The following is a 23,250-nucleotide window of genomic DNA, read 5'->3' as shown; positions in this document are numbered from 1 at the left end:
GCCATGGTTGTGGTTCTTTACAGACAAATACAAGAAGACAATGTCCTTACCCTGAAGAGTTAGAAATATAAGAGTCCCATTTGCATGGTGCTGTGTGCTCTTGCTTTCAATGAAGTCAATGGGAGCTGAGGGTGCTCTGTGCCTGCCAGGATTGAACCCTTTATTGGACAGTGCCTAGACTAAAGAGGGTGGGAATGGTATAACGAAACGTACCGTGGACAGCACTGACTGTACTTTTCAGTGATTGTTCTGACCAGCTCCGATGTCCAATGCATAAATAAGGAGACATGCACATTCAAATGAGGACTCTGGGTTAGTCTTTGAATGGCTAGTGTGTACAACCACAAAGAAAACCCAAACAAACAGCAGCACCTCCACCACAAGCTCAAAATCCTCCCAGGAACTCAGTGTTACGACTGGCTTCTGCTCTTTTTCTCAACACACTGAAATTCATTATCCCCTTCAGTTCCTCTCTGTGTCATTTTCTCCCAGGGACTGTATTCCAGTGATGACTGCATTAATCCAAGATAATACTCCCTTCTCTTCCCTCACAAGCTCAGTTAATAGCTTTTAAATTATGCAATATAATTTCCACTACATAGTATCTGTTAGACTGTGTTATACTGGAAAAGTCCTAATACCTTCTTCACCACAGTTGGCCTCAATGTACAGCTAATGTTGGCCATTTGTCAGATAATCCATTATCAAGCATGGAAAACTCTTCCCACATTGTACTCTTGTTTTTCTTTGTAAAAACAGGGAAGGCGGCGGAGCAGCCAGAGAGCAAGTGTTGCAAAGGGCCTGTCGTTGTGTGGCAGAACAGTATCCTCCAGTTTCTTAAAACTGTCAGTAGTCACAAAAGACTTACTTACCAGGGAAATTAAAGGCATGTACTTTTGTTTAGCCAAAAATCTTCAGATTATTTACTATGCGGCTGTTTTACTCTGAGGCTGTTTTTAAACTAAAACACTTCTGGCATAGTGCTACTGTCCTCGCTCTCTGGCTCCAATTACTGTGTATGGAAGTCTCTTTAGAAGCACGACTTCCCTCACATACATAAGACTGTAACATACTGCAGAAAGGCCTGGCTTCCTTGAACAGTGTGCTGTAGCATTCTGTGCAATCGGATTATTGCTTCAGAGTGAACATTTAAAGATGGGTCCAAACCCATATGTATGCCTGCTGGGAAGGTCCGTGGGAATTCCTCCACCTCCAAAATGCACCATAGCCCCCAATACATATTGCATATCCCCCAGAAGAGAACGGAGGCTGGGCCCAACTCAGTTTCCAACCCACCAGCTCTGCCCCACGCCTGTATCCCCTGCATGTTGGCACACTGTATTCTGTTCATTTTACTGTCCCTTCATCCTCCCACTTGCATTTATTTGATACATCTAGGCTAGCATCAGGTCATTATCCCTGGACTGTGAGATCTCTAGGGCAAGGACTGTCTTTTTGTCTGTTTAGTACAAGCCCTAGCACAATGGGGCTCCAATCCCCGACTGGTATGTTGCAGTACAAATTATAAATGATATCAGAAGGAGCCCCCTCAGCACCCCCCTCTCCCCCCTGAAAAAAAAGCCTGCCCTTCCTGTGCCTGCTCAGGAGAACTGCACCAATTATGCTCCTGCCTGGGTCCCGCAATGGCTGCGGAGGCACGGGCAGGGTTTGCCCTAGAAGGGTGGTGATAAAATTCTATAGTCAACACAGAAAATTTACACCAACACAACTTAAAAGTTGAAAATGTCCACACTCAAAAATCAGGAAATGAAAATAATGCAGCTTCCGAGAGCTATGTTAACTGACTCACAGGGGTATATAACACAGTGCATCTAGAAAGCTCTAATTCGTATGAAGAATTCTGGTATACAAATCTGCATTAGTATCCAGTATTTATACTTACATAAGCAGGGCCTTTGTAACACAAAGCTGTGTGGATGAGAAGTGTGAATTCACTCTTTCTTGATTGAAATCATTCACTCAAATGCAGCTTCTTGTTGCTTTTTAGAAATCACACTGTTTTTTACTCTTTATGCATTTCATACTCCATGTGATACAATTGTCGTCTTCACAGAGACTACAGTCCTTATTCTGAATAAGGCTGAATCCTGGCAACTTCCACTAATTTCACTGGCAATTTTGGGAGCTTAGTACCTCTTAGGATCAGTACCTATGTGTTGCAGGACAAATCTTACATGTACCGTGCACTGATGCCATTATTAAGGGCTTAAAAGCAAACTATCCCAATGCACAGGAAAGATAGGAAGCATGGTAAGAGACCACTCTGGCTTAACGATCTTCAACAAACTGAAACTCAAAAAAGAGTCATACAAAAAGTGGAAACTAGGTCAAATTATGAAGGATGAATATTAAAAAAAAAAAAAAAACCAACACAAGCTTTTAGCAACAAAACTCGGCAGATCAAGGCACAAAACAAGATTGAACTAGCTAGGGACCTGGCTGATGGCCGGCTTTTCTCAGTGGGTCTCGCACCTTCCTGCTTGTAGTGGGCCAGGAAGTTGCCCGTCACCCCGTCTTCCCACAAGGAGGGGGTAGGGATCCGGGCCCACCCGCTCCTCCGGGTCCCAGCCCAGGGGCCCTATAAGAAGCAGCTATGTGCTGCTGGTACTGCTTTCCAGACGGCACACTCTTCCCCTGGGCTAATTTTCCCCCTCCTTCAGTCTTTCTGGCTTCTGGAGCTGGTACCTTCCTCCTCACTGCTCCACCACAGCGCTCTGCTCACCAGCTCGTTCCTCGGCACAGCTCCGTACTCCTATCACCACCGCTCAGCACTCCTCTCACCTCACCACAGCACAGCTCTCACCTCACCACAGCACTCCTACTTCCTCCAGCTCGTGCACTGTGTGTTTGGGGCGGAGCCCTTTTATGGAGCACCTGGCTGATCACTAATCAGCCTCAGCTGCTCCTAATTGCCCCCAGTGGTTCTGAGTGAGTCAGCAGGGAACAAAGCCCGGAGCATTCTGGGGCTCACATATCTCCCATCCAGCACTCTTCTACTGCCTTCTGCCTTCACCATATCACACATCCCCCCCCTGCGCAACACCATGGGGTTGGGCTACTTGGGACGTAAGGCAGTGCTGGCGTGACAGGGCGTCAGCGTTGCCATGTTGGCTTCCGGCCCTATGCTGCACCCGGAAGTGGAAAGGCTGCAGGGAGAGGAACCATCGGGTGACACGCGCATTCTTCTCCTTGTTGGTGTGCATCCACCGGAGTGGGGCGTGGTCCGTCACCAAGGTGAAACGTCTCCCCAGGAGGTAGTACCTGAGGGTTTCCATGGCCCACTTAATCGCCAGACATTCTTTCTCGACCACTGCGTACCTCTGCTCCCTGGGGAGGAGTTTCCTGCTAAGATACAGGATCGGGTGTTCTTCGCTGCCAACTAGCTGTGTGAGTACAGCCCCTAGTCCTGTCTCGGAGGCATCCGTCTGGAGGATGAAGTCCTTGTCAAAGTCTGGGGTAATCAGTACCGGGTGGCCACAAAGGGCTGACCGTAGGTCTTGGAACGCTCTTTCAGCCGCGTCAGTCCATTTCACTATATCTGGGCCCCGAGCTTTTATGAGGTCAGTTAAGGGCCCTGCTCTAGCAGCAAAGTGGGAAATAAACCTCCTATAATAGCCCACGATCCCTAAGAACGCCCTGACCTGTTTCTTGCGGACCGGTCGGGGCCAGGCCCGGATGGCCTCCACCTTGTCCCACTGGGGCTTGACCAGGCCTCTCCCTACCACGTAGCCCAGGTATTTGGCCTCAGCCAGTCCTATCGCACACTTAGCCGGGTTTGCCGTGAGGCCAGCTTTCCGGAGGGAGTCGAGCACCGCCTCCACTTTCCCCAGGTGCGTTTCCCAGTCGGGGCTATGGATGACCACATCATCCAGGTAGGCGGCTGCATACTTGGTGTGGGGTCGCAGTAGGTGGTCCATCAACCTCTGGAAGGTTGCGGGGGCCCCATGGAGTCCGAAGGGGAGGACGGTATATTGAAATAGGCCGTCAGGTGTGGAGAAGGCGGTCTTCTCTTTGGCATCTTTGGCTAGGGGGATCTGCCAGTAGCCCTTTGTCAGGTCCAGGGTGGTCAGGTAGCGGGCCTTGCCCAACTGATCTACTAGCTCATCGATACGGGGGATTGGGTAGGCATCGAATTTGGATACCTCGTTCAGCTTTCGGAAGTCATTGCAGAAGCGCAGGGTACCGTCAGGCTTGGGGACTAGGACTATTGGGCTGGACCACTGGCTGTGGGACTCTTCAATTACCCCGAGCTCCAACATCCTTCTTACCTCCGTCCTAATCTCTTCCCTCTTGGCTTCTGGGATCCGGTATGGTCTTATCGTCACCCGCGCCCCAGGGTCAGTGATGATGTGATGGTGGACTGTCGTTGTCCGACCGGGCTGTTTGGAGAACACGTCCTGGTTCCGCTGGACCATGTCGATAGCCTCGGTCCGTTGCTCGGGGGTTAATTCAGGGGATATTCTAACCTCCCCCTGTGGAGCATCTGTCTGGGGGGTCGCTTCTCGGGCGACCAGGCATGCCTCCCGGTCCCGCCAGGGCTTCAGTAGGTTAATGTGGTACAGCTGCACCGGCTTCCGGCGGTCTGGCTGTCTCACCTTATAGTTTAGGTCTCCGACTGCTTCCACAATCTCATACGGACCTTGCCAGCTAGCCAGGAGCTTGCTCTCTGCCGTTGGCACCAGCACCATCACCCGGTCTCCTGGCTGAAACCTCCGTGCCTTGGCCCGTCGGTTATAGTAGGTCCGCTGGGTCTCCTGGGCCTTCTCCAGGTGATCCCGCACGATGGGAGTTACCCGGGCTATTCGCTCTCGCATCTTTGCCACGTGCTCGATGACGTTTCGTCCTGAGTTGAGCTGCTCCTCCCAGTCTTCTTTGGCTATATCCAATATACCCCGTGGATGGCGACCATACAATAGCTCGAAGGGAGAGAACCCAGTGGATGCCTGGGGGACCTCCCGTACTGCAAACATCAGGTAGGGTAGTAGGGCATCCCAATCCTTTCCGTCCTGGGCCACTACCTTTCTTACCATGCTCTTGAGGGTACGATTAAACCTCTCGACCAGGCCATCTGTTTGCGGATGATAGACTGAGGTCCTCAGAGCCTGGATGCGGAGCAGGGTGCAAAGGTCTTTCATTAATCTGGACATAAAGGGGGTCCCTTGGTCTGTCAAAATCTCCTTAGGGATGCCCACCCTAGCGAAGACCTGGAGTAGTTCCTTTGCGATCGCTTTGGAGGTGGGGTTCCTTAATGGGATGGCTTCAGGGTAACGGGTGGCATAGTCCAAAATGACGAGCACGTGCCGATGGCCCCTCGCCGATCGCTCTAGGGGTCCCACCAGGTCCATAGCTATCCTCTCGAAAGGAACTTCAATGATGGGTAGGGGCACTAATGGGGCTCGCAGGTGAGGCCGGGGGCTGTGTAATTGGCACTCCGGGCAGGAGAGGCAGTATCTTTGGACCTCCGCCCGTATTCCTGGCCAGTAAAACCGTCTCAGAATTCGGTCAAGGGTCTTATCTACCCCTAAGTGCCCTCCGAATAAGTGGCTGTGGGCCAGCTCCAGTACTGCCCTGGTATGCTTTCGTGGCACCAAGAGTTGTTCTACCTCCTCCTCCCGCATCTGTGTCACCCGGTACAGCAGGTTGCGCCTCAGGATATAGTATGGCCCCGGGCCCTTGGTCCGGCCCTCCACAGGCACGCCGTCTATTTCCACTACCTCCCCCCTCACATTCACATATAGTGGGTCGTTGGCCTGGTCTTGCCCAAAAGTTTCCCGCAGGGGCCCCAACTGGCCGTCCCTTAGGGGCTCAGCCCCACCTTCGTCCTCGGGGCCGCCCCTGCTGGCACTGGGGCCTGCCTCTGGCTCCTTGCTAGTTTGGGCAGTCTCCTGGCCTGCTGAACGGGTTCGCCTATTAGCCAGAGCAGCTTTCTGGGCCCCAGCCAATATTTGTGTCCCTAGGTGTTTAGCCGCCCTTCTTTCCCGCCGGGATTTTCGGGGCCTCCCAGGGGGTGCAAATACTTCGGGAGCAAATTCGGCAAACGCGGGGGCAGGGCTGGCTGCCTGCGCCTCGGTCTCCGGCAGGGGCCTGCCCTCCACTCCGGGCTCTACTGGGGGAAGTAGGTCCTTGAACCCAGGGAAATCTCTCCCAATCAAGACTGGGTAGGGGAGTTTAGGGACCACCCCTGCTGTCACCCGGGTAACACTCCCCTGGATCTCAATCTTCACTGGGATCGAAGGATAGAAATTTACAGTCCCATGTACGCAGGTTATCCCAGTGTGTCTGGCCCGGGTCAGCTGATCGTACCCCACCAGCTTCCCAGAGACCAGGGTGACCGCACTCCCCGAATCTACCAGGGCAATGGTTTTTATGCCATTCATTTTGACCGGCCTGGTGTACCCATGGGGGGCCTCTACCACCCCTACCAGGCCAATGAGACCGCAGCACCCTTCATGGCCACCCAGATTGCATTGCATGGGCTCGTCCCCATTGGGGCACTGGGCTGCTATGTGGCCCAGTTCCCCGCATCCATAGCATCGGTAGGACCGATTAGTGGCCCCCCTCTGTCCTGGGCTACTTGGCTGGCCACCCCTGTCCTCGCCCCCTGAGTTCCCCAGTCCCCTTCGATCCTTGGGCCGGTCCTCAATGACTCGGCGTTCGGGTCCCATCCTCTTGGATCTCCCGATCGTCCCAGAACTGGGGTTGGTGCCCGGCCTCTGGGCCCGCCAGGTCTTCTCCTGGGGAGTCAGGGACAGTTCACGGGCTGCCAACTGTCTCTCCACGAGGGCGACCAGTTCGTCGTATGTAGAGGGATCGTTCTGTCCCACCCAGGCTCGGAGGCCTGATGGCAACCCCCGCATGTACCGGTCTACCACTAGAAGTTCCACCATCTTCTCGGTGCTGAGGGCCTCAGGGCGTAGCCACTTCCGAGTTAGGTGGATTAAATCGAACAGCTGGGACCGGGGTGCTTTGTCCTCCTGGTACCGCCATTCATGGAACCTCTTGGCCCGCATTGCCACGGTCACCCCAGATCGGGCCAGGATCTCAGCCTTTAGCTGGGAGTAGTCTGCAGCAGCATCTACCGCCATGTCATAGTAGGCCTTCTGGGCCTCTCCCCCTAGGAAAGGGGCGAGGAGGCTGGCCCACTGGTCTTGGGGCCAGGCCTCCCGCAGGGCTGTCCTCTCAAAGGCCAGAAGATATGCCTCCACATCATCCTCCCGCGTCATTTTCTGGAGGTAGTTACTGGCCCGTATGGCCCGCGCCCCATCTGGGCTGCCCCCTCGCTCCACCAGGACTTTCAACTGGCCTACCACCTCTTGGAGTAGGGCCCGGTCCTGGGCAGCCTGGCTCATCAGAAGGCGGTTGGTCTCCTGCTGTAGTTGTACGGCCTCCCGCTGGGCTACTGCCTGGACCCGGGTAGCTTCCTGCTGGGCGGCTGTGGCTTGCACCAGGGCTTTCACCACATCCTCCATCTTAGTAGCGGGGTGGGTTGGGGTCTCCCTGGTTCAAACCCACTGCGCGATTATCCCACTTCTGACACCACGTGTGGCTGATGGCCGGCTTTTCTCAGTGGGTCTCGCACCTTCCTGCTTGTAGTGGGCCAGGAAGTTGCCCGTCACCCCGTCTTCCCACAAGGAGGGGGTAGGGACCCGGGCCCACCCGCTCCTCCGGGTCCCAGCCCAGGGGCCCTATAAGAAGCAGCTATGTGCTGCTGGTACTGCTTTCCAGACGGCACACTCTTCCCCTGGGCTAATTTTCCCCCTCCTTCAGTCTTTCTGGCTTCTGGAGCTGGTACCTTCCTCCTCACTGCTCCACCACAGCGCTCTGCTCACCAGCTCGTTCCTCGGCACAGCTCCGTACTCCTATCACCACCGCTCAGCACTCCTCTCACCTCACCTCACCTCACCACAGCACAGCACAGCACTCCTCTCACCTCACCTCACCTCACCTCACCTCACCTCACCTCACCTCACCTCACCTCACCTCACCTCACCTCACCTCACCTCACCTCACCTCACCTCACCTCACCTCACCTCACCTCACACACACCTCACCTCACCTCACCTCACACAGCACAGCACAGCACAGCACAGCACAGCACAGCACAGCACAGCACAGCACAGCACAGCACAGCACAGCACAGCACAGCACAGCACAGCACAGCACAGCACAGCACAGCACAGCACAGCACAGCACAGCACAGCACAGCACAGCACAGCACAGCTCAGCACAGCAGCACAGCACTCCTACTTCCTCCAGCTCGTGCACTGTGTGTTTGGGGCGGAGCCCTTTTATGGAGCACCTGGCTGATCACTAATCAGCCTCAGCTGCTCCTAATTGCCCCCAGTGGTTCTGAGTGAGTCAGCAGGGAACAAAGCCCGGAGCATTCTGGGGCTCACATATCTCCCATCCAGCACTCTTCTACTGCCTTCTGCCTTCACCGACCTTCTCATTTGTGGATAATATCAAGCTGGGAGAGGTTGCAGGCGCTTTGGAGGACAGCTTTAGAATTCAAAATGATCTTGACAAACTGGAAAAAAGGTCTGAAATAAATAGGATGAAATTCAATAAGTAAAATTGCAAAGTACTATACTTAAGAAGCAATAATCAGTTGTACAAATACTAAGTGGGAAATGACTTGCTAAGAAGGAATACTGCAGAAAAGGATCTGGATATAACAGATCACAAACTAAACAAGAGTCAACAATGTAATACTGTTGCAAAATAAGCGAAGATCATTCTGGGATGCATTAGCAGGAGTTCTGTAACCAAGACGCGAGAAGTAATTCTTCTACTCTATTCAGCACTGATAAGGCCTAACTGGAATACTGCGTCCAGTTCTGCACACCACACTTTTGAAAAGATGTGAACAAACTTGAGAAAGTCCAGAGGAGAGCAACAAAAATGATTAAAATTCTAGAAAACATGATCTGTGAGAACAGATTGAAAAAATTGGGTTTGTTTAGTCTGGAGAAAAGAAGACTGAGTGGGGGACATAACATTGTTCAAATACATAAAAGGTTGTTATAAATAGGAGGGTGATAAATTGTTCTCCTTAACCACTCAGGACAGCACATGAAGTAATGAGCTTAAATTGCAGCAAGGGAGATTTAGGTTAGACATACGGAAAACTTCCTAACTGTGAGGGTAGCTAAGCACTGAAACAAATATCTCGGGAGGCTGTGGAATCTCCGTTACTGGAGGTTTTTAAGAACAGGTTAGACGAACACCTGTCAGGGATGGTCTAAATAACATTTAGTCCTGTCTCAGTGCAAGGGACTGGACTAGATAAATTACCAAGGTCCCTTCCAGGCCTGCATGTCTATGATTCTAGGATGCCAGATGGAATTCCATGCTTGTAGCTCTTACAGGATAGGGCCCTTAGGTAATAATGTGGATTCAGTGTCTCAGGCTGAAAGATAATGGTCTTACTAGCTTTATACAATGTAAGCTGCAGGGCCACACAAGGTTTTATGGGGGGCCTGGGCAAAATCTGAAACTGAGCCCCCTCCCCTTCCAAAAAAGTTACCACTGAGGGGAAGCCTTGGGGGGTGGGGGAGGTATGGGGACCAAGCCTGCCTGCAGTGGCAACTCCTGTCCCACTGGGTTGGGTCTGGCTCCTCACTCTGGGCCTTGTGACCCCCCCCCCATGTTAGGTTGCAACACTACTCACTGAAATTTGGCCCAATCACCCCTCTGTCATGGATGGAGGAGGGGCCCCTGGGTGAAACCTGAGGTCACAACACCACTCAGTTTGGGGGCCCTCTCAAACAGGGAGCCCGGAGCAATCTGCCCCTTTTGAGTGTGTCAACCCCCCCGCCCAGGTGGACCTGTGTCCTGAAATGTTGTGATGAGGTCTAATATAGAATAGATTAAATAATAGGAAACATTGTGAGGTGTGTGGTGCACTCTAAAATGTTTCTTATGATGCATCTAGGATGGCAGCATTACTACTGCGCAGTGAAGCTAAACATGAGCTGTGCCGGCCATCCTAAATGAGAGTCAGCAAAACATTGCTTCCACTCCATCATATGTTTTGCCAAGTAGTTTACAGACAGATGGGTTTAGAAATGTTTTAGAGGCGTTAAAAATGCATTAGAACTTTTTTTTTTTTTTTAAACCTTGCCATCTTTAAAACCAGGTGCCTCGGTTACCATGATACCAACACTACGAAGCTAGAGGGAGAGAGAAATGATAAAGACAGATCATGGAAACAAGCAAGTTTGCAGATGACACTAAGCCAGGGGGAGTGGTAGATACCCTGGAAGGTAGGGATAGGATGCCGAGTGACCTGGACAAATTGGAGGATTGGGCCAAAAGAAATTTTATGAGGTTCAACAAGGACAAGTGCAGAGTCCTGTACTTAGGATGGAAGAATCCCATGACAGCTACAGATTGGGGACCGACGGGCTAGGCAGTAGTTCTGCAGAAAAGGACCTGGGGGTTACAGTGGATAAGAAGCTGGATATGAGTCAGCAGTATGCCCTGGTTGCCAAGAAGGCTAATAGCATATTGGGCTGCATTAGTAGAAGCATTGCCAGCCAGATCAAGGGAAGTGATTATTCCTCTCTATTCGGCATTGGTGAGGCCGCATTTGGAGTATTGTGTCTAGTTTTGGGCCCCCCACTACAAAAAGGATGTGGATAAGTTGGAGAGAGTCCAGCAGAGGGCAAGAAAAATGATTAGGGGGCTTGGAGCACAAGACTTATGTGGAGAGGCTGAGGGAACTAGGCTTGTTAAGTCTGCAAAAGAGAAGAATGAGGGGGGATTTGATAGCAGCCTTTAACTACCTGGAAGGGGGTTCCAGGGAGGATGGAGCTAGGCTGTTTTCAATGGTGGTAGATGACAGAACAAGGACCAATGGTCTCAAGTTGCAGTTGAGGAGGTCTGGGTTGGATATTAGGAAAAAGTTTTTCACTAGGAGGGTGGTGAAGCACTGGAATGAGTTATCTAGGGAGGTGGTGGACTCTCCATCTTTAGAGGTTTTTAAGCTGTGGCTTGACAAAGCCCTGGCTGGGATGATTTAGCTGAGGTTAGTCCTGCTTTGAGCAGCGGGTTGGACTGGATGACTTCCTGAGGTCCCTTCCAACTCTAAGCTTCTATGATTCTATGAAACCACTAAAAATTATTTTAAATAGTATTTTTAAAGTTGTAATGTCACAATTCAAGCTCTGAGAGCTGTATCTTAATGAAAAGTAGGGAATTCTAGTTCTCTTGTTCGGGATTAAAACTCTTACACCCGGCACTGACGGTTCACAGGATACTAGATCATAAACCTGTCAAGTAGAAGACTGAATATTGCCAGTCCTGAGTCTCAGTGCAGTGTAATCTTTTTGACAAATCTCTCCTTGTTGTGGGTAAGAAACTTTTTTTGTGGGTGTGTTTTTTTTAATTGGTAGGTTTTGGAAAGCTGCCCGTAGTTGGAATGTTAGAACAGTCCCCACAAAACTGGATTAGTGAGCAGAATGCACATGAACTAGTCAAGTTGTAAGATAAATGGAATCTACCTCATGTCTCTGTGATTTACCATATAAATATTTCCATTACACATGTGGCATGGTACCTGCATGTTTGACTCATTATCAGTAGTTATCTGCCTATATGTTCTGCATGTACACACAATGCTTGCTCTTTACAATGTTCTCTGAGTTTGTCTTAAATATGGTTTCCTTAAAAACTTGCCGAATAACCATAGTTACCTCCGTGTTTGCAGTGTTCCCTACAATCCTCAGCAGTGTGAAATTCACCATTGTGGAGAGGGCCAGCACAAGGCCTATGTCCTACATAAGCTGTAGGAAAACCCAGGGAACAGCTGCTAATAGTGAGAAATAATACACACACAGTTCTGTCAGCTATGATAAATATTTATAAGAGAGATAAAACTTTATGCTTTAAGCCAATCACTGATTGCCTGAAAGCAAATATTAGGAAAAAACTTCCCCTCTAGGCAGGTTATTTCAAAATGGTCTGTTATAGAGTTTTTTTAGTTCTCTTCCTCCTGATCCAATTTGTATTGCCCAGTGTTAGAGGCAGGACTAGATGGAGCACGGATCTCATCTGATATGGCTGTTCTTATGTCCCTAACCCTATTTAGTTACCTAAGGCATGGGTTCCTACCTTGTGGGTTCTGACTCTCAGTAGGGTTTTGAACAAATGTTAGGGAGTCAGTTTTACTGTATCCTTCCCATATTACCATATGGCAGAGGGGTCCTGGCTACATCCCAGCTAGATAAAAATGGGTTGCCCTGGGAGGGAAAAGGTTGAGAATCACTGAACTAAGGCAACTAGCATGTTTTTTTTTGGTGACCATTATACATTGAAACATTGGCTATCAGTTCCAGTTATTTCCTCACATCCCCCTTTTTTCAGCTGATCAGTTTTCCTCAAACAAGTTCCTTGTGAGTTGAAATTTTGTGAATTTTGTAATGGTGAATGTCTCTTTAAAGTGTGAACAAAATCAATGCCAGCATTGTGAGTTATGCAAGAACTCCAAAACACTTTCCCTGTGTGCTCTGACCAAAATGCTTGCATTCAAAAATCTCAAATATGGCTAAAGCCTTAAACGTCACACTATTTGCTATTATTTTGCTCGATCTGTACATTGACCCTATAGATTGGAATTGATGAGTTGCCAGTAGTAGTGGTGGTGGGGAGTTTATTTATACAATAACCCACTGTGTAAAATTAATCCCATGTAAAATGATGCTACCTATTCACAGCCATAGAGGAAACATTACAGAATTTCTGGTTAATTGTTGGAAGAGACAGACAATGTACGGTAGAGAATAAGTGGTTTAATTCTCAAGGGCTTCATAAAAATTTCATCTTGTTCAAAAATCATAAATTCTGCTGCAGTTAGTGATGTTTAATGAACCTGTATTACACGTCTCCCAGGTTTCAAGACTCCGTCGATTCTTCCACTTCGTGCATGAATGGAAGTTACCCAGCTCAGCACATTAAGCAAGAGTGCCCAGGTGATTATAAGGTTCTGTCGGCGGTGTCTGCACATAGAAGGACTACAGAGGGAATGGAACTACGAGCCGCTGGCAGTCTGCATCCTGAAATAGACCTAATGAATAATAGCTTTACAAATTCACTTTCATCGTACTTGTTTAATAATGAACATAGCTCCTCCCTAGGTTCATTGTCACTTGGCAGCCCTCAACACTCAGCCAGGCTACAATCAAGCAACCTGAAGAAGAGATGCATTTCTGTCATGCCATCTTCAGCTGAAGGAATCGATATTACAGCTATTATCCGCACATCGCAGACATCTCTGGTCACCTGCGTGAATGGACTGCGGACTAATTCGACTGGCATTTCCTCTCATCCTGCGGAGCTCAGTCACCACAGTGCTCAGAAATCTTCTCGCCCCCAGTCTTGCTCTCAGCCTGGGAACCCTTGCAGTCTTCCTTCTCCTTCACCATGCCTTGTACCTATTTCCTCTGAATGTGACAGAGGTGACTGTGATCCGCTACAAATGCAGCAGATAGAGGAAAATGCAAGTCTTAGCCTTATGATGAATGGTACTGGTATTCCTCAGCAAGAGGCCTCACACAGCAGCCAGAAGGTGAGTTTCTTAAAACAAGAACCGGTCGACGATTATTCCTCTAACACAGAGCTCTTTCGGCATCGTCAAGGGCTGCCACCGCCTTACCATTTGCACCAGCAGCTAAACCAGACTCAAGGGACGTTGCCTCATTTACACGTCTCCGTGTCTCCAAAGTCCCTTCAGCCCAGTGAAGGAGATGAACAAGAGATCAGTAATGGCAAACAGATCTGTCGGTGGATTGACTGCAATGCCACTTATGACCAACAAGATGAACTGGTCAGACACCTAGAAAAAACACACATTGACCAGCGGAAGGGAGAGGACTTTACTTGCTTCTGGGCAGGCTGCGTCCGTCGGTATAAGCCTTTCAATGCTCGTTACAAACTGCTGATTCATATGAGGGTTCATTCTGGAGAAAAACCAAACAAGTGTATGGTAAGTCTGGAATATGTTTGTTTGAATAGAAACATGCTACTCTGCTCACTTGCTCTCTCTTTCTTCAATATTATTCCAATATAATTATCGTGCTTTACTGTAACTTGGTTTGTTTTAAGGAAAATTGGGGAAGGAACTTAATTTTAAAGGAAATGTTTGAGTAATAAATATTGTAGCTCTTGGAAAAGAGCTTTCCCTTATATGAAAGCTTAACTTTTAATACAATGGTTTATTTTTTTAAAATATTCATTAAAGCATTAATAAAATGATGATCAAAGCAAGCAACAGTCATTTAATGTAAAACAAGAGTCACTGAGCCTCGGGTGACATTTTTAATAAAGAAACATAAAACACATCTAATTAAATTCTTTTCATTCCTCCCTCTGAACAATAACCCATAGAGTTATTAGTGCAAAAGTTTGAGATGATAGTTGGGAAAAGAAAAAAGAATCATATTAAGGATTTAAAATGGTTAAATCAGAATATCAGACTATCTTAATGAGGTTTTCTAAAGTTGTTACGGGTTGTTTTTTTGGGTTTTGGTGGGGTTTTTTTTGAACTTGCAAGATAGAGTGTTCTAAAAAAATAAAACTCTTTATTCTCCTCTGAGCAAGCTATTGTAAATAATATCAGCATTCCAAAAAGAGGATCTTGAGAACTGCTGTCTGTTCATCTGCAAACTATGATGATAATGTGGCCAAATTAAAATAAAAGTTAACGACTTCCATAGAGCTTTCCACATGCTGGGAGCAGTGATAATATGAGACCTTGAAGAGACTAGGTAAAATAAAATAAGTTTAACATGAGCTTCCAAATTGAGCCATGACATTTTCAAAGATTTTTTTGAAATCTGCTAAATCAAAGTCTTATAGTGAGAAATACTCATCAGAAGGTTAGGCCAGAATGAAGTCCATTATTTCAAGAATGGGCTTTAAATATGTATATATATATTTGGTGATGGAAATGTCTGCAGGCCTTGTGTCAAATATTAATGATGGGTTGGAGGGGAGGAAAAGTAATATGCAATATTTCTTGCTTTGCCAGAAAAAAGTGCTATATAAGAACCTAAGAATGGCCATACTGGGTCAGACCAATGGTCCATCTAGCCCAGTATCCTGTCTTCTGACAGTGGCCAATGCCAGTTGCTTCAGAGGGAATGAACAGAACAGGTAATCATTGAGTAACCTAAACAACTTTTCATTTGCTTTAGATAACTGAATAATGTTATCTTAATATCATTATTATTCTTCAATAAGTATTCCCTGTAACCATGTATAGGGAATAACAGTGGAAATAATACAAATAGTGAGGCATCATTATTTTGTTGCTTGTGGTAAAATGGAAAATTTTTAAGAGTGATAACTGTATGTGTCTAATTTATCAAGCAAGAGTACTCATACAGATGATCACCTTTTGCCTCAGTTTCATAAGTAGTACCAAATCTCTTATAAAAACACAGAGGAATTTAAACTACTTAGTTATTTTTATTGCCATAAATGTTTAAAAAAAAAATGAAAACCCCCTTCTTACAAATAAAAATGGAATGAAACTGCTAAGCCATCTGGATTTCACAGTGGAACTGGCTTTGTATATGTTTTTTAATTACTTACAAAGAAACGAAAACAATCTCCTCTCCTCGTTTCTTTCAGGTTTTTTTTTTTTTTTTTTTTTTTTAAAGGAAAATGATAAAATGGAGAAGCTGGGTTAGCTTTTGTATGATGATGAAAGATACAATAGAGAGTGCTAGATTTACTCCAACAGGGAATGGAGACCCTTCTTCATTTTCGCCAAGATGCATATTTGACAGCTATTGTATAGCAGATTTTTAATGTTACATTCCCAGGCAGTGTTCAGATAAGAGTCTGTAAATACCACAGAAGTTAGTTTATGTAGCACTAAAAATTCCCCCAGTCAGTCACTTTGTTAGTCTGCATTAAATAATAGGCTACTGATAACATCTAAAAAATTTAGTGTTGTGAAAGGACCGACGAAAACCTGCATGTCGGACATGCTGGAAACATTGTGCTGCCCATGTAGGTAGTTCATTACAGCTGACAGTGTAATCACGCCAACACTCTCTGTGCCCCAAAGATAATTAAGAGCATGACGTCAATGAGCAGTTAACCCCTTCCGTAGCCAGAACAAAAGAATATCACCAGGTAATAATCATTGAGACCTGACGTCCTATGCTATGGTAAAACCGGACTCTTGGGGCACATTAAAAATGCATCTTCTTTGCAAGTCCAGCTTCCTGCTGTTGACAACACTTTATCTAGCAGTGCAAGATCTTAAACCACAGACACATCTTCTTAAAATTATTATCCTCAAACGGGGATTGTTTGCCTGCTGAATTACATTCCCTTTTTAAAAATTATTGCTGTGTAGTGTTTTCTTTGTGCTGTGATATTATGTCGTTTTACATCATTGGTTATCTTTTGGTGGGCTAATAATTGTGTTGTTACCCCTGGAAATTAATAAGGCCATTCATTTTGCATCTATTGAGGTCTTGGGTTTTGTTTTGTTCTGACTGGTGGAGTTTTGTTGCCCTGTTCATCAACTTTACATCTCTTGGTATTTGTCATGGGGATTTTCTTTCATTGCTTACAAATACTCATTGTGCACACTTCTTCCTTTTTGAGGCTGCTGATTTTCTTCTTTTTTTTGCCGAGTAAGATTGCTGGCTAACTAGTTATTGAAGCTGTTCAAGGGCAGCTAGCACAAGTAGCACTCAATCCATATAAATAAAAGTTTTCTTCCATGTAAAATTATTAATTTCTTATGACAGGCTTTGCTACTATGTACTGTAATAGACAAAGGAATTTTGGAATTCAAGCCACTTGAGAACAGGAAATACATGAGACATTTTGATTGAAAAGTAAATGGTCCACTAAAACTGCAGTTAATCCTTTTATTATCTTTCCAACAGCAGTTTCCACAATACTTTCATGAGGTAAGCTTCTTCCAGTCCAACTGTAACACTCTCATCATTACAGCTGGTTTAAATTTAGCTAGCATGCTTCTTTCTCTACTACGGACAGTTGAAAGACAAAATGACATCTGCCGTAGAGGAACTACTGACATTTTGGGTACTTCTTGTACTTTCTGTATTTTGTTGCCAAAACCTGTACTCTGAGTATTCTGCTTTCCTATTCAGTGAAATATTTTAATTAAGCGGTGCCTTCTCTCATTGTGTGTTCCTTGCGTTTGATTTTTCCTTGGGCTCTGCAAGTAGTCTAAAGGAAACTACCTAATCTCTCTGCAATATCCTGTTATGTTTCATACTTAACTCATGTTATTTTAGTTTTATTAAATTTGGGGTTCATCTGCATTATAATCGAAAATATATCCAACAAAAATAATGATGCAATGTACTTAAGACTTGAACTTCTGAAGATTAATTTCATGCTTTTTTAGATTTGATGTCCCAGACAATTGGAATTTTGATTGTCTGAGACAGCAAAAATTAGCAAGCTTAAATGGTTTTAATTTAAAAAAATATTTCTCATAGATTCATCTTTTGCTGTCTTTCAGTTCTACCATCATTTTGGTGTATGGAAAAGTAGTGATCCCTAAATACTGTAGACTAACTCGAAGTCCCTGTTTGAAAATGTGAATAAATGGCTGCTTGTTCAGCTTTTTTAGGCCTAAGATTGTTTGATTTGGACAAAACAACTAGTGGGTCGTCTCTTTCAGTTTCTCCTGCACAGTGGTAGCTTCATAAAAAATAAACAAGACTACAATGTGTGTGTGTGTGTTTTCAAGCAACTCCATTTTCAAACTTGGGCAACTAAGAGTGAAGAGAATTAAGAAAATCTAATTTCTGCTCATGCAACTTATTTATGTTAATAGAAACTAAGCCTCATAAATTGTGGTGCTCATGTCATCCACAAATGATAACGGCTTGACAGGTGGCCTGTCTCTCATTCATTAACATCTCTAGTTCACTTATCTTAAATAAGCAAACTATGTAGCCTGTTGTTTTCACTCTTGCTTTCTCTCCTCCATCCCTGTGGTGTTCTACATCCATTTGTCACATCTCGTTCCTTCTTTAATTGCAAGCTCTTTGGAGAAGACATTGTTTTATTTTATGTATGTACGTACAAAATGCAGCATGATAGGGCCTGGCCTGGTTGGGGCTTCTGAGTGCACCTGTTGTACCAAAAAAAAAATCTACATATGGTGTTAATAATTAGCTCTTTTAATCTAAACATAGTAACTAATGGATCAATTCACATGGGGGGTAGGTATGATAATGGCCACATTACAAATAAGGAAACTGGGGCACAAAGAAGTTACGTGATTTGCCTAATGACACCTAAGAATATGCCTCCTGGACAGCATTGGAACTCAAGAGTTCCCAACCTTGGATCTTGTACTCAGGCAACTACATCACATTAGCTAACCATCTTGCTCTCTGAAATAGCTACCCATGTTGCAGTTCTCTGTACGCAGGACTATACAAATAAGTGACTACTTATTTATGACTACTAGTATTACTCGACATACTAGAAGTATGACTACTACTACTATAGTGACTACTATACTTTTTCCCTTTACATAAGGTATTTTATAAATCTCTTTCATGGATAATTTGGAATATTTTAACCTTAACTTCAAAAGCGCCTGAGAAAATATGGTAACTAGTCGGGGGTAGGAGCTTGATTACTACACCTATGCGGAGTGGTGCATTCTGAGCTGATTCATATTGCTAGCAGCCAATGGGAAATCTGTGATCTCAGTGGATAGTGAGTAGTTGCCATTGCCAACAGCAGCCAATGAGGAATCTGTTTTGATCAAAATGCTGCAAGGTGTGTTGGATACTGTAGTCTCTGTAGGCTGTAGCTCCAGTCACATATTATAGGGGACAATCCTTCAACAGCAGGGACATTCTCTACTTGTGCATGCCATTACCTGATTGACATAATTATATGTGCATTGATGTTTGTGTAGTTTAAGGAAACACAGAAAGGATGTGGATCTGAATCTCAGTTTCTTCATCTGTAAAATGAAGCTAATCTTGACCTACCTTAAAGAAGTGTTGTGAGGACTATTTCATTCATGTTTGTAAAGTGTTTTCAGATCTCTGAAGGGAGGGTATTGTGGGAGCACAGAACAATAATGCATAGATGCCAGGGGTAGTATACTAAAAAATGCTAATGTTGGCCTAACTTCACTGCCATTAAAGTCAATGGTAAAAACCCTCATTCTACCCAAGAGAATAACCACATTCCCAGAAGTTCTTTTTAAATTGAGTTTCCCATGCAGCGCTTATGCTATCTAGGAACAGGAGGATTAAGAGCTTTGTGTGGTTAGGAGGAGGAGGACAGGAAGTCGGTGGTTTGGTGATGATACTAAATTTATTTGTTTATTTAAACCACTGCAGATTGTGTGACATTACAGATAGTCTTGAATGCACTGAAATATTGGACAGCAGGATGGCACATGAAATTTAACTTTGATGCACATAAGCAAGTCTGAATTTTGTTTATAGACTGTACATGGTTGAGCTTTGAACTTGCAGGATCCCAGGAAGCAAATGATTTAGAAGTGATTGTGTGTAGTTAGCTCAATGAAGGTGATTGTTCAGTGATCCGATGCAATTTAAAAGAAAATAAAATTCTTTGGTGCATTAGAAAGAAAAAGAAGATAGTACAGACAATACTTTTTTCCTAAAAGGCTCAGAGCTACCTACTTGAAAGACCACCTCTGTCTTTGAGCTGTACTGACATAGATACAGTCAGCAAAGATTCTTGTGCTGGTTTCCTCTTGACTTAAGAGAGAGGGGCCTGTGGCAGAGCATTTTCTGTGAAGGTCCTCAGCTTTGGAACCAGCTTTTCTCGTTGGGCCAGAATAGCCATGGTTAGTTGACCTTCAGTGCATGCATGCATCTATTTGATCAGGCTGATGGACAGGGAGGAATTTGATGGGGGTTAGATGTATGTGTAGGGTGGGGTTCATGGGAGCTCCACAGGTGGTTGAGTTTTGGGGCTGTTATGAGGTTGGCTGCTAATTGTTATCTGTGTTCCTCTAATTTGTGTCGGGTCACCAAGGGTTTTGTATAGGTGCCTCTCTTTTTACATTTGCATAAATCTAAATAAAATCAGTTATATCTGCCACTGTTTAATGCCCTCTTCTAAAGGACTGTGTTCAACTTTGGTAAAGCTACCTTCAGAAAGTGACATAGGAGATTGAAGGGATCAAGAGAAGGGTAATAAGGAAAGGTAGAGGTACAGCATGGGACTTGCATAAGAATTATTCCTTTCATAAGGAAGAAGACTGTTTGCATCGATCTTTATTTCAGTTGACTTGATCAAACTGCTCAATGGTTGGGAGGGCATAGTTAAAACATAATCACTCCATTCATTTACTATCTATACATTGGTCAATCTTTCCATGATACTTATGCAGAAGCACTCACCATACCATGTAGGCATTACTATTGACTCTTAATAAGAGAACCAGAAAACATTTATGAAAATAAATTGTGCATTTAGGAAATACCACTCTAATACAGTGTGTACTCAACCTGTGAAACTCACGCTAATAAGATATAGTCAAATCAGATATTGTGGCTGGGTTTTTAAAGGGCTGGATAACTTCCTGACCACTAATAATGTTTGTAGTTATGTAAGCTAAGAAAACAGGAGTAATCAAGTATAGTAGTGTAGGAGATAAGCTAAACACACGATGGGTTCAAAGATGGAATTTTTACCTTTCTTTACTACGTTGCACAATTGACAAGATACATACGAGGTGTGTGGTGTGGTGGAGGGGGGTCACTTTCCTCCAAAGCAGCAAATCTTTGTCAGAAAACTAAATATTTCAGGATGCTGAAAACGTAACTAATGGTCCTGGTCCAGTGTGAGAATTTTAATGAAAGAGGGCTTTTCATAGTAGCTGTTCTCCCCGGTTACTGTGCCATTTGGCACTCCCATGTCATATGCAAAAGTGAACTAGTCACATCAGAACTCCTCCAATATTGACCAGAGTCATTCACGCTCATTTTTTATAATATAGGGTAAACTATGGCCTGAGTAAAATCTTAAAATTTATTAGCTGCAGCCTGCCATCTCTGGCTGCTAATGACCAAAATTCTAGGCAGTGCTCACAGTCCTCCTTGGGAAATGTCTCCTAGGCTCTCTTCACCTCCCTTTGCCCAACTTGCATGCAGAAATAACATCTCAATATCATGTTTTTCAGTGTTAGCCACTTGCCATACAGAACTCAGGGAGCAGTGATTCTTTCCCATTGTAAGACACTAGGAATTATTTGCAGCTCTGCTATGGGCTGACTTGGTGATATTCCAAACACAGATTTATTTGAAGCCCACCCTTAGCACAGATCCACAGACCTCTTGAGAGGACTCTCCTTTTGAGGATATCCTGCAACCAGCCTCCAACTCCCAGTTCATTCCAGCTGCCCACAATATCAGTTTCTTTGCAACTCAGATCAATGGATTGTACCAAATTAGTCATATCTGAGGATGCAAAAGTTGAAAGTCCTTCCCACTTCCAAGGAGCCGGTTTGTTGTAACTCCTAAAGATTTTAGCCTAGTTCACTATTTCCATGTCACAAAAGTGTGACAAGATTTCTTTCTCACTATGCATCCCGTCTGGGATTAAATTGCCCATCAATTTCACTATGTGAATCTGCCCAGTGATAAAGATCATGTGATGCACCCAAACCTAATCAGTTTCATTCCCCATCTAGTCATAAATACCGCAAAGCGGTAAATATAATTGTGAGTTATCTGTTCTCTGTAGGAAAGTCTTAATATTACCAAAAATACCTCAAAGATATGTCCAACAGTTGGGTCCCAAAAGTATAATTCAGCTGAGTCCCCACATCATTTCAGTAAGGCAGATTTTCTCCAGAAGTTCCAGTTAAGAAGGCTGTTCATAGTGGGCTTAACTGCAGTTGTTGAGCAGAGTGCAATAACCTTCTATCTGGAAGCAATGCGAGGGTAACTCGTATTATCAAAAATAATTTCACATCCCTGTTTAGTTTTGCATCTGAATATTATTGGTTTTATAATACAGACATTGGTAGGCTTTAAAATTCTAAGCTCTAAAGTAAAGCATTAGGGAATGTGTCCCTGATGTTAGGTGCTTTGTTTTTACTTTATTTCAAAGCATGTGCTCGGTGGGGATTGTTAAAAATGGCATGGAATTCTTCTGAACTTTCAGTGATTTAGCCTTTTTAAAAACCAATTAACCACAAAGGAAAAAAAATAGCTTGGATCATGTGACTGAGGGTTTGGTCAAATTAGAAAGCAGTAAAATTAAATATTGTTTAAAAACTTTGTCAACAATAGACTCATTAACATCTCTTTTTAGGCCAATACGTTTTAATGCTGTGCATTAGTGAAATATATCATTTACTCATTATGCTAACCTGCATTTGCAGTCCACACAAAGGCCGTGTAGTGCAGTCTCAAGGAAAGAGGAATTTAGTGCCCATTAAAAACTTTATACAGTAATGTATACAGTTGGATCTCAGCTCTAAAAAGAGAGATGGTTGTTACTTCAGGGAAAGCCAGCAGTAGCAGGCTTTTTAATAATCTTGTGAGAAATAAAAAGCAATGGTTCTTCAGAGCATGGTCTTTGTGTCTGTGTACAACTCATTGTGGGTCAGATTCTGATACCCTTATACTAGGTAGTACCTTGTTTGACAAATAGTCTCGTTGATTCCAGTGGGGCCACTTGTCATAATGGGGTGGGATTCACAAAGGTATTTAGGTGCTTAACTGCTTTTGTGACTACCCCCCAGGCGCTATTCAGCATGAATAACCGTGTCAGACCCTGACCCGCTGTGAATTCAATGAGTAACTGTGTCAGACCCTGACCCGCTGTGACTTTTGGCAAAAACCCTAGGCCACAATTCCCAAAATCACCCACTGATATTGAATAGCTCTTTTGGGTGATGGGGGGAGAGGGCGCAACTTGAGTAGTGCACCTGGATGCTAAGCATCAATGAAATTCCGGTTCTAGATCTCTCAAACTGGGCATCCAATATTTGAGTCACTGAAACTCAGTGGGCACTTCTGGAAACTTTGGCATTATTCTTTCTGTCCCTGAGATTCCCCCAATGTAAAACAGAATTAATAATAATCATGGCACAGGAATGTTGGGAGGAGTAATGAATGTAAAGTGTTGGTTGTTATCATGAATTGCATTAATGGGCCCAATAATAATAACAATAGCTCAATAATAACACTTGGTGCCTCAATAGCTCCTTTCATTTGA

The 23,250-nt window shown here is 44.9% G+C and overlaps 1 protein-coding gene across 2 annotated transcripts in view; it reads left to right on the top strand.

Moving 5' to 3' along the window:
- Positions 1-23,250, top strand: part of GLIS1 (GLIS family zinc finger 1) — a 258,432-nt gene that overhangs the window by 123,914 nt on the left and 111,268 nt on the right. For both annotated transcript variants that reach the window (XM_067535552.1, XM_067535553.1), the window contains exon 4: positions 12,913-14,005. In XM_067535552.1, coding sequence (XP_067391653.1) covers positions 12,913-14,005 — 1,093 coding nt within the window. The remainder of the gene's footprint in view (positions 1-12,912; positions 14,006-23,250) is intronic.

Source organism: Emydura macquarii, unplaced genomic scaffold (assembly GCF_026122565.2).
Source record: "Emydura macquarii macquarii isolate MOO-44397 ecotype Brisbane River unplaced genomic scaffold, CSIRO-AGI_Emac_v2 contig_3506, whole genome shotgun sequence".
Lineage (NCBI taxonomy): Eukaryota > Metazoa > Chordata > Testudines > Chelidae > Emydura > Emydura macquarii.
This window is presented reverse-complemented; position numbering and strand designations above follow the sequence as displayed.